General features: G+C 36.4%; 1 protein-coding gene across 1 annotated transcript in view; it reads right to left on the bottom strand.

The window, feature by feature from the left end:
- ZC3H13 (zinc finger CCCH-type containing 13) overlaps positions 1–12,766 on the bottom strand; it is a 135,448-nt gene that overhangs the window by 84,249 nt on the left and 38,433 nt on the right. The window contains exon 4 of the mRNA XM_006837628.1: positions 9,636–9,744. Coding sequence (XP_006837691.1) covers positions 9,636–9,744 — 109 coding nt within the window. The remainder of the gene's footprint in view (positions 1–9,635; positions 9,745–12,766) is intronic.

Here is a 12,766-nt window from a genome sequence, read left to right on the forward strand (position 1 = left end):
CATGGAAATTAAACAATACCCTGCTGAAAAGCTAATTGCTAATGTTGTTGTTAAGTACTTTGGAGTCAATTCTGACTCATAGTGACCCTGCACAGGGTTTCTGAGGCTGTAAATCTTTACGGGAGCAGAAACTTTCAACTTTCTCCCATAGAATAGCTGGTAGTTTCGAACTGCTGACATTGAGGTTAGCAGCCCGATTCGTAACCACGATGCTACCAGAGCTCATAGAACAAATAAAAACTGAAATTAAAAAAAAACCTTTGACTCAAATGAGAACAAAATACAACATACTAAAACCTCAGGGATACAGCAAAAGCAAAGCTTATGGACAATTAATAGCAACAAATCCACACAGTCAGAAAGAAGCAAAATCAACACATTAACACAACATCTGCAACAATCAGAAAAGACCAGTCAAGTAGGCCTACAGTCACCAGAAGAAAAGAAATAGAGACTAGAGCAGAAATAAATTAATTCAAAAACAGAAAAATAATAGAAGCAACAAGGTTAAGAAATTGGTTCTTTGAAAGGATAACTAAAATTGGTAACCATTGGCAAATTTAATAAAAGAAAAGAAAGACAAGATGTGCATAACATACACAAAAATGATATGGAAATACAAACAATAATAACAGAATAATATGAAGAACTGTACTCCCAAAATTTGAAAATATAGAAGAAATTGATACATTTTTAGAAAGCACAACCTTCCTAAACTAACACAAAGTGAAGTAGAAAACTTGAACAGACCTATAACAAAAGATGAAATTGATGAGGCTATTAAAAACCTCCCAATTTAAAAAAGCCTAAGTCTAGATGGCTTTACTGGTGAATTCTACCTAACATTCAGAGATGAGCTAACACCAATTTTATTCAAACTATTCCAGTACACAGAAAAGGTTGAAAAACACTCAAATACATTTTATGAAGCAAGCATAACCCTTATGCCACAACCAGGAAAGACCTCCTCACTAAAAAAAAAAATAGAGCAATTTCCCTGATGAACATAAATGCAAAAAATTCTCAACTAAATACTAACCGACAGAATTCAACATCATATTAAAAAAAATAAAGAAAACGCACATCATGACTAAGGGGGATTCATTCCAGAGATGCAAGAATGGTTCAATTTTAAAAAATAATCAATATAATCCACCATGTAAATAAAACAAATTAAAAGAGCCACATGATCATATTGATTAATGCAGAAAAGACACTTGACAAAATCCAACACCCAATCCTGATTTAAAAAAAAACAAGTAGAGGTTATGAATTAGGCTGCTAATCTCATGGTCAGCAGTTCAAAACTACCAGATGTTCCGTGGGAAAAGGATGAGGTTTTCTGCTCCCGTAAAGATTTACAGCCTCGGAAACCCTGTACAGGGTCGCTATGAGTCAGAAACAACTCCACGGCAAACAACAAGTAGGAATTGAAAGGAAATTTTTCATTATAATTAAGAGCATATATTCAAATTCAACAACCAACAATACCCTCAATGTAGGGAAAGTGAAAGCATTCCTTTGCAAACAGGAACCAGACAAAGATGCCCTTTTTATCACCACTCCTATTTAATATTGTGTTAGAAGTCTACAGCCAGAGCCAAAAGGCAAGAAAGGGACATTAAAGGTATCCAAATTGTAAAAGAATTAAAACTCTCTTTATGTGCAGATTATTACCGTATACATAAAAAATCCCATAGACTCAGCAAGAAAATTACTGGAAATCATTGAAAGATTCAGCAACGTGACAGGGTACAAGATTAAATATAAAAATCAGATGGATTCCTCCACATTAATAAAGACAGCTCCAAGTAGGAAATTAGGGAAACAATACCATTTATAACAGCCATCCAAAAGATGAAATTCTTGTTGTTGTTGTTAAGTGCTATCCAGTCAGTTCTGAAAGGAATAATCTAACCAGAGAAATAAAAGACCTATACAAAGAAAAATACAAAATAGTACTCTAAGAAACAAAAAAGACTAACAAAAATGGAAGAATATACTTTCCTCATAGATAGGAAGACTTACTATAGTGAAAATGCCGACACTACCCAAATATATAACACAATTCCAATCCAGATTCCAACATCATTCTTTAAAGAGGTAGATAAATGACCATGACCTTTATATATAAAAAGGAAAGAGACCAGGGATAAGCAAAGCATAAATTAAGAAGAACAAAGATCTCACTCCCTGATCTCAAAATTTACTACACAGCTACAGTGGTTAAAACAGTATGGTACTAGTACAATGACAGATATATAGATCAATGAAAGAGAATTGAGAATCCAGAAGTTAGTCCATCCTCATACAGTCAGTTGATCTTTTACAAAGGGCCAAAAAACATTAAATGGGGAAGAGATAATGTCTTCAACAAATGGTACTAGCAAAACTGGAAATACATCTGCATAAGAATGAAACAAGACCCGTATGTCACCCCATAAACAAAAACAAGGTCAACCAATTGGTGGATTAAAAACAAATGTAAAACCTAGAACTATAAAGATCAGCAATGAAAAAACAAGTTCAAACTTAGGCGCTCTACCTACTACATGGCATAAATACACTATCAAACATCACTATAAACACCAAACAGTGGAAGACAAAATAGATAACTGGGGTCTCCTAAAAATTAGACAATTATGAGCATCAAAAGATTTCGCCAACAGATTAAAAAGGTAACTAGCCGACAGACTGGGAAAAATTTTTTTGCAGTGACATATCAGACAAGGGATAACTTCTAAAATGTACAGAAAACTACAACACCTCTACAAGAAAAAGACAAACAACCAAATTAACAAATGAACATGAACTTAAGGACATGAACAGACACTTCACCAAAAAAGACATTCAGGCAACTAACAAACATATGAAGAAATGCTCATGATCATTAGCCACTAGAGAGATGCTAATCAAGCCAATAATGAGATATCATTTCACAACAGATTAATAGCAAAGTTCAAAAAAATAGAAAACAAATGGTGGGGAGGATATGGAGAGACTGGGACCCTCCTACATTGCTACTGGGGTGTAAAACGGTGCAACCACTCTAGAAAACAGTATGGCACGTCCTCAGAAAGTTGGCAATACAAATATCATCTGACCCAGTTATCACTCTACTTGGATACATGGACAAAAAAAAAGCCAGGACACAAGTAGATATATGCAAACTGTTATGTTCTTTGTAACACTATTCACAATAGCATAAAGAGGGAGACAGCCTAAATGGTCATCAGTGGAAGACTGGATCAATAAACTCTGGTATAAACACACAATGTAATACTATGCAATGTTGAAGAATAATGATGAATCTGTGAAACATTTCATAACATGGATGAACCTGGCGGATATAATGCTGAGTGAAATAATAATAACAAAAGGACAAATATTGTATGAAACCACTATTGCAAAAACAAAAGAAAACATTTTCATACTAAAACAAGTATTCTTTGATAGTTACTAGGGTTGGGAGGAAAGGGAGAGTAATTCACTGGCTAGAGGCACACTGCCTAGAGGCACACATTAACTTGAGTGACCAGGATGACAATATACAAGGGGTGGGGGGTGCATACACAAGAGAAGGGAGGTTGGCTGAAGAATAATTATAACAGGAGCTATGCAAGGCTAAAGGGAATAGAGATAAACAGTGATATACACACAACCTTGGAATAACACTGTTCTGCGTGTAGATACACAAGCAAAGGCACAGTATGAATGCGTATGTGAGGAAGAGTGGGTATGTATATACATATGTATGTATGCATGCATGTATGTATACACACAAGCATACACATATACACATACATATACATGCATATATGTGTATAAATATATATATATATACATGCATACATTTTGTCTTTATATATCCCACAAATATATGAGTTTGAAAGAGGATATATGTACTAGTGTGGCACTGTACAATAAGCACTGGACTGCAAACCACAAGGTCAGCAGTTGAAATCCACCAGCTGCTCCTTGGAAACACTATACAAGGTTGCTATGAGTCAGAACTGACTCCATAGCAATTAACAACCACCACCACCAAGGAAGCAGAACAACTGTTTGTTGCAATCATGACGAAGGAACAAAGTGTATGAGTTGTTGAATACAAATAAAATTGTCTGTTAACCTTTACTCAATTCATAACAACAAGTTTAAACAAATAAAATAAGGGGGGAAAAAAAAGTAGCCCTATCATGTTTGGTAAGGTGGAGGGTCAGAAAAGAAGAGGAAGACTCCCAACAAGATGTATTAGCCAAGTAGCAGCATCGATGGACTCAAGCATGGCAACAATAGTGAGGCTGGCCCAGGATCAGGTAGTGTTTCGTTCTGCTGTGCATAAGGTCACTATGAGTTGGTACCAACTTGATGGCATCTAACAATAAGAACAACCTGACTACGTAAAGTCCATGAAAAAGGACATAGTTTTCCTGTATGGTTCAAATGCTTTAGAATTCCAGTTATCTATTCATGCTTGGGGTTGAGAGCGTAGTTATATGTGTTATCCATGTGACTGAACTTGGTGAATCATCATATGTTGGAATACAATGGTAATTGCTCAATGAATATATAAATTATCTAAACTAGGCTTTTCAGTCACAAAGCAATTTAATACTTCAGAGCATATACCATTTACTAGATAAAATAACTAGAAATACTGAATTCAATTAATTGATTGATGTACTCAATTTTGTACTCCATTGAGGTACTTGACATCAATCAATAATAAAGCTCAATGATTTAGTTAAGACTATGTTCTTAAATTAATGGAAAAATAAAATTTTGCAACTAAATAACTAAAGGTAAAACAAAGAAGAGAGTAATTAATTGAAAAGAGTATTTTTAAAGTTATTACCAGCAATGCCTTGCTCCTCAAAACGCTGTTATCTGGAATAAACCTCCTCAATCCCATACCACCCAACCAAGGATGGGGTCCTGGTCACTTCATATAAATGTCACACTCAACATACACATCTAGGACGCTTTTCTTGGAGGAGATGCTCTAAAGCCTTCAGTAAGACATTACTTATGGTTATTTTATACATCTCAAGTCCTGACATGACCTTGTAGGATACACACTGGACTGCTAACCATGAGGTTGGTACTTCCAACCCATCAGTCAGTCTTTGGAAACCTTCTACAAGGTTGGTATCAGTTGGAACAGACTCGACAGCACTTCACAACAACAGCACATCAGACATTAAGAGTGGCTTTCCTAGACTGTAAGAGGTGAGCCAAGAGACAGACAGAGTGTAAATGACAGGATCTTAACAAAAAAAGGGAAAACTGAAGGAGCAATACATAAATGGAACTCAAAAATAAGAGTTTAGAGCTATTTAACAGATTTTGAAAATATCTCTCATATCTTATAGCCTGGGATTTTCATTACAATTGTCATATAAAAAAAGAATCCAAAGTCATCTGGAAAATAGTACATCAAAATTAGAATGGGAATTTTTATAACATAACAGCAAAATAAATGCAAAATTCAAAAAAGGTTGACAAAAATAATAAAGAATTCCTACAAATTAATAGAATAGTTAAAGGATAGGAAAAAGTGATTCACAAAGACAAAAAGAAAGGGAAATGATACATAAATATCACTTTTTCATTTACAAAAAGACCAATTTTACCCCCTAATTTTAATATTAAATGTTGGCAAAAATAGAGATATGAAGCATGGACCTTTCCTGGAAGTAGCCATGTAAACTAGCACTTCTATCCTGCAAGGTAATTTGGCACTATGGGTAAAATCCTTACAAACATCAATACCCAACATTTACTTCCAGGAACTTATTCCTGAAAATCAAACACAGGAGGGAGTTCCAAAAAGTTTCAGGAAAAAAATCGAATTGAAAGACAATGGAATTTTCCCATGAATTTTTAAAGCTCCCTTGTATAGAAGGGAAAGTCAAAAAGTCTTGCTATAAAACCATAAAAAAGTTCTATCAAAATATCAAAATGTAAAGCTATTGTTTTCCGACATATTCTGAAGGCAAATATTTCCATGTTTTTAACCACGCCCTAAAGAATTCTGCAAACTTTAATTTATACCATATCAAAATGGCAGCTTGGGCATCCTCAAGGAACTCAAATTATGTCCCTTTTAAATGTTTTTTGAGTTTGGGAAACAAAAAGATGTCTGAGGGGCAAGATCAGATCTTTATTTTAGGTAGATTGGTTAAGGTTTCACAATGAATTTCTCATGAGATAGCCCTTTCTATCCTCCAAAAATGAGTAGGTACACTATAGTAATGGGGGGGGGGGGTTTTTTTTTTTCAGTTTTCTTAAAACTTCTTAATAAGCCCCATTATCATCTTCTGTCCCGTGAAAATCTACCAAGATGACCCCCTTAGAGTCCTCAGAAATAGTCTCTGTAATATTCTGAGCTGAATTTTCTGCCTTGAATTGAACTGATCTAGCATGTCCCTTTGGAAGTCACTGTTTGGTGTGGCACTGTGAGTTAATACACTGGACTGCAAAGTCAGCCTGAACCACAAGGTCAGCAGTACAAGCTCACTAGCTGCTCCACAGAAACCCTATACAGGGTCACTATAGGCTGGAACCAACTCGACAGCACATAACAACAAGAGTATGACAAGAGAACTTGTCTGCAGTCATCCACTGATCACAGAGACATGTTTAGACAGGTTTTGTTTGGAATAAATCTATGTATATATGAAACGAAACCCAAATAAATACTTTTTGACTTACCCTTATATAAGACTAAAGGGATTGACCAGGAAGCTAGAAAACATGAAGAGCTATAGAACAGAAGTCAAGGAACAAGAATGGTTCACGAAAATGGGAGTTCTCAGATGTATCAAATGCTCCAGAGAGGTTGTCTAAGACAGAGACAAGCATGTCTCTATTGATTAAACAAGAGGACCCTATTAGTGACCTTGAAAAATAACTTTAGTGGAGACAGGCCAGAAGTCAAACTGCAAATGACTAAATAGGAGTGAAATTCTGAGATAACAAGGTTTAGAAGTTTTCAAGAAATTTATCTATAAAGTGGGGAAAGGGTGGTAGCTAAAAGGGAATTTGACGACAAGAGAAAGTGTGTCTATATGAATAAACTTATTGAAGACAATGGATAACAAATGAACAAGACTGCTGAGAAAATGGAATGTAATTAGATCTTGAAGTTGCTATCAGTTGCTGTTGAGTCTACCTGGACTCAAGACAACTCCTTTTGTGTAGAGTAGAACTGCTGCATAGGGTATTCAAGGCTGTGTCCTTTTTAAAGCAAATTGTCTGGCATCTCTGGGTGAGTTTGATCTGTCAGACTTCCAGGTAATAGTCAAGAGCTTAACCTTTACCACCCACGGACTGTAAAGTAGATGCCAAGAAGAAATGAATGCATCAAGGAACAACCTTGTTTCCTCAGTGCACTGTATTGATAGGGATGAGAAATTTAGACACTGGCTATCAAAAATGGGGGTAGGTTGGGGCTATAAAAGCATGAAGTGACTGGCTTACGAGCTTAAGTGAGTGTACTTAGTTTCAGAATGAGGTGGATAAGACAGAATCCCCACCCAATAGTTGCTCTCTTTTCTATATGGATCTGGTGAAAGGACATGGGAGATGACAGAGACAGGATTTTAGGACTCAACTGTTAAAAATTATTAGTGGGATTAATTGCAATCGTCACTGCTGCAATTATAGAAGACATACAACTAACAGGGGGGATTAGTTTGTATTCCATTTCAGGAACAGACAATCGGAGGACTATCAAGAAGGAAGAGCATGAACAGACCATGAGATCCCTACCTAGAAAAGTGGCAACAACAGAGACAGCAACATGGAAAGACAGAGCAGTTGTGGACTCTAAGCCCATGGACTATGATAGGCTGTGTGCCTGCAAACTGGAAGCTGGCTGGCAGAATATGCCCTTTGGACCTATAAATAAACATATATTTTTGCTTTGTAAGTGTACATCAAATAATTGTACCTTGTTCATTTGTGAAATATAGGATATAAATGAGGATCCACAGGGAGGAAGCAGAATAAATGTTGCAGGGAAAGAATTATAATCTTTGAGATGAAACAAAATTTGCTGAATATAAAGCTGATGATCTTGTCTGTAAATCTTCACCCAACTCACAATAAAAAGTTTTTAAAAAGAAAAAGAAAAAGAAATGAATGGCTATGAGATTTAAGGAGAGAGCTTAAAATAGCTACAACAGAGACCAAGAGAATGCACTTAGGATTTTCTGAATCTTTTCCATTTTCAACAATAAACATACATTATTGTAATAGGAATGGGGAAATTTTTAAAGGCAAGTATCCTTAAATTCCATTCTGGAATGGATACTTGTCTTTAAAATAAAATGACTTTCCAATTATGGTCTAGGATCTCAGTTTACTGCTAAGGAAGTTTCTTGAATTCTTAAATTCTTTGGTTTAGTTTTGTCACCTGCAAATAGTCTCTAAGTGGTACAAACAATTAATGTGCTTTGGCTGCTAGCCAAAAGGTTGGAGATTCAAGTCTACCCAAAGATGCCTTGGAAAAAAGGCATGGCAATCTACTTCCAAATCAGCAACCAGTGAAACTCGATGGAGCACAGCTGTCCTCTGACACACATGGTAACCGGTTGCTGTTGCTGTTAGATGACTCAAATACACAACAGAATGAAACACTGTTCAGTCCTGTGCCCACCTTGTCGTTGCTATGCTTGAGCCCATGGCTGCGACCACTGTGTCAATCCATCTCATTGAGGTTCTTCCTATTCTTCACCGACACTCTACTTTACCATGCATGGTAACTGGTAGTGGTAGTAAATACAAAAGCTACTGAATTACATGATGATAAAAATATATTAAAGTACCCAGAACACTCAATACATTCCATTCCTTTCAGTGTACTTTGTGTTGCTCTGTAGTGCTGTCAAGTCGCAGTAACCCTGTATAGGGTTTCTAAGGAGCAGCTGGTGGGTTTGAACCACTGTGCTTGTAATTAGCAGTGTAGTGCTTATCCTGGAGCGCCACACCAAGTGTCCATATATTTGGTAGTAGAGGTTATAGTGCTAACTTTGCAGAAAGTTACAGAGATGACGAAGAGGCAACATTTATGCTGTGCGAAAAATAAATACTTATTTGCTAAGATAATCATTCAATTTTTTTTCTAATTTTACATGAATCAATCCAGGGTTTCAATGATCATTTGGTCTCAATTTCTTGTGAAAGATAAAAGTCAACAATTTCTTGAAAGTAATTTTTTCACTTTCTTAAATTTTTAAAATCTCACTTTTAACGCCTATGAAAACTTACAAGTATAAATTTTAAATTGAACTTTTTAACCCTGACATGGAAGAATTTTAAAAGTTTACCCATGTAATAAAATCTCAAAGGACTATGCCACTTCAAAATAAAGTCCAATTAAAAAAAAAAGAAAAAGAAAACCCAGAGATAGAGAAGCTAAAAAACACAGTATAAACAGCTTTCTCGTCCTTTGTACTATTACTGTACACCAGTTTTTGCCTTAAACTTATAAAGGCAAAAACAAGTCAGTAAGATGACCCTGAAACAAAGGAAGATCACAACTGAAAGGTATTTTGGAGTCCACAAAAAGTATACAACGTGAACAATCATGAGCTGACCATACATAAACAAAGATTCTTGAAACTCACCATCTCTATTGGTTTCCCATTCTACATTCTCTTCTTCACTCTCTGGAGTTCTCTCCTTGGTGATTTTTATGTCTTCCTTTTCCCTATGTCTCCCTCTTGAAGATTCTTTCTAAAAAAGATACACATACATAAAAATTAACACATTTTTAAAAACTTATTAACAACAACAACAGTTCCTATAATATAGAATATTTTTAACTTTTTTCATTTCCATTTCATGATCACAGAGGAAAAACTACTTGAGCAACAAAACAACTGGGTAAAATGGAAGAAATGGGTAAGATTTAAAAATATACAATGTAAATTTAATGCTTTAATAAATTAACATTTAGTATATCAGTTTTATGGAAAACCAGTGGAAAAAGAGTTTTAAAATGGATAAAGTACAATAAAAAGATTTGTAAATAACCATATTAAAAGTAACTAAAATCAGGGGACATCATGGTCAACTGGCATAACATAGACCACAAAGACAATGTTCTAAATCCTACTTTGGTGAGTAGTGACTTGGATCTTAAAAACTCATGAGTAGCCTTCAAAGATGCTATTATTATTGGTCTCTCCACATGCAGAAGAAACAAGAGTGTTGAGAATCAAAGAGGCTTGGAATCAATTAGTCCAACAAACTAATGGACCACGTGGACAACAGTGACCATGGATCTGAGGCCAGAAGAACTAGATCGTGCCCAGCACCACTAACAAATGCTCTGAAAGGGATCACATTTAGAAGGTCCTAGATAGAGTGGCAGAACATGTGATACAAAACTCAAAATTACTAAAAAGAAAATAAACAAAAAAGGCCAGGCTTACTGGTCAGGAAGAGACTAAATGAGCCTGAGACTGTGGACTTTGACCACTCGGCAATACTAGAAAGGAACTTATGCTCCTCGTGGTTAAATTTTCAGCAAAGTAGTAGATAGACATATAGGGGGGACTATATCCTAATCCTGGTAAAATACTGTGGGATAAAGCACTGGACCACAAGGTCAGTTTGAACCACAAACTCGCCAGCTTCTCCTCAGAAACCCTATACAGGGTTGCTATGAGTCGAAACCGACTTGATGGCACTTAACAACTATAACACTAGTAAGGTATGCTCATCCTGGAACGATAAGTCATTCAAAATAAAAACAGCAACATTTAGCTAATGACAAATTGGAGAAGGGGTGGGAAAGTGGGTGGAACGGAAATGGGAAGCACAGGGAGGAAGCCAGAGAACTGTTGTTGAATGAATGGGATGGCAGTCATTGAGAAGAAACAAAGTGTATGATTTGTTGAATGTTAAACTGATGATCTTGTGGATAAACCTTCCCTCAATTCACAAGTTAAAAAAAAAAACGGTAAAAAGGGGTTAAACTTCACAGTGGACTCTGAAGAATACTTTCTAAAACTGTTAGTTCAAAACCTAAAATAACAGCACTTTCCTATAGCCCCATAAGGATAAATTCAAACTCATTTCAGAATTTTATAAATGTTTTAAAAAGAGAGCTTCCTTATTTTGATGAAATCAACATGATAGATAAAATAGTAAATGAATCCTTAATATTGCAGCTTTAAAAACAGGTTTTACATTGCTACACAAAAGGTCAGTGGTTCAAATCCACCAGTCACATCAAAGGAAAAAGATGTGGTAATCAGCTTCCCTAAAGGTTAACTTTAAAAAACAAACAAGCAAACATTGTTGTGAAGTCAAATCCTACTCATTGTTGTGAAATCGAAATGCCCCAAAGGTTTCCATGGCTGCAGACTGCCACACCTCTACGCCACAAAGTGGTTGGTGAATTAGAACCAGCAACCTTTCCCTTACCAGTCAAATGCTTCAACCTGGGCTCCTGCCCTAAGATTTTTGTTGTTGTTAAGTGCTTTTGAGTAGGTTCTGACTCACAGAGAGCCTGTCCGTGGTTTCCGAGGAGTGGCTGCTAAATTTGCCCGACCAACCTTGTGGTTTAACAGTCCAATGCTTATTCTATAGTGCCACACCAGAACTTCCTAAGGGTTTCAGTCTTGGAAAGTCTATGAAGCAATTCTACCCTGTCCCATAGGGTTGCTAACAGCTACAATCTATTAAACAGCGATGCATCTGGTTTGGTTTTTGCTTTCTTTAAATAAAAGTAGTCCATAAGCAAAATGGGATAAGTGGTGATTCTGTAGAATAAATGCAAGACTGCTAACCACAAGGTTGGTGGTTCACGCCCACCAGCTGCTCCCAGGAAGAGAGACGTGGCTTTTTGATCCCACAAAAGCGTATAACCTTGGGAACCCTATATTGAGGGTTGCTGTAAATCAGAACTGACTCTAGGAACTTAACAACGTTAAGTAACAACATAAACAAAATAGGTTAACAGTAATTCAGCTGATAAAATTTCATTAAATACCCTACTATATAAAATACTGCATACTACATTTTTTTTTACGTTTTTATTGTAAATTAAGTGATAGCTTACATGGGAGAACGTTAGCTTTACATTCATCCTATCATAATTTGTTTCATTGCAATAATTACAATCCCCTCATGCATCATCAAACAACCAAGGGGTATTCCCCCGCACACCTGCTCTCCGGCTGTCAGCACAAAGAATTTCTCCATCCCTGAGTCCAGAGTCCCCAGCTGCTCCATCTTTCCACATCATCATCTCTACCTCCTTCTCTTGTCACCGCTTCTCTGGATAGGGTCCCGCACTCCACTCTTCTCCCTTAATGGTCCCAGGGACCTCTGTTCCTGGACTGCCAAATCAACCACTCCCCTCCTTTTGTTACAAAATGTCTACCTTTACTTTTCCAACACTCACAGTCAGTCCTGATAGCAATCATTCACTATTGAACCACAAGTCTTATCCCCATCAAATTTCATCAGCCCCATCTAGACAGGTTAGAAACCACTCAATGGAGATTCTACCTTCCCACGCACCCTCTGGAACTAGGCTCCCTCTTAAAACCTTGTAAGTCAGTCACTTCTTGCCTTTGTAGACCCTCTCCCCCATTTTGGGTAGCGCCAATGTCTAAGTTGCCCATCCCCTGTTCAGAGACAGTGGTAAAGATCCTCACTGTAAAGATTTGTTCCCTCTTTTGAGCTACTACATCCATAAGTATCCATAAGTCAAGTTCATCAAATTGTAGCGCATTACATTTTT

Source organism: Chrysochloris asiatica, unplaced genomic scaffold (assembly GCF_000296735.1).
Source record: "Chrysochloris asiatica unplaced genomic scaffold, ChrAsi1.0 scaffold00022, whole genome shotgun sequence".
Lineage (NCBI taxonomy): Eukaryota > Metazoa > Chordata > Mammalia > Afrosoricida > Chrysochloridae > Chrysochloris > Chrysochloris asiatica.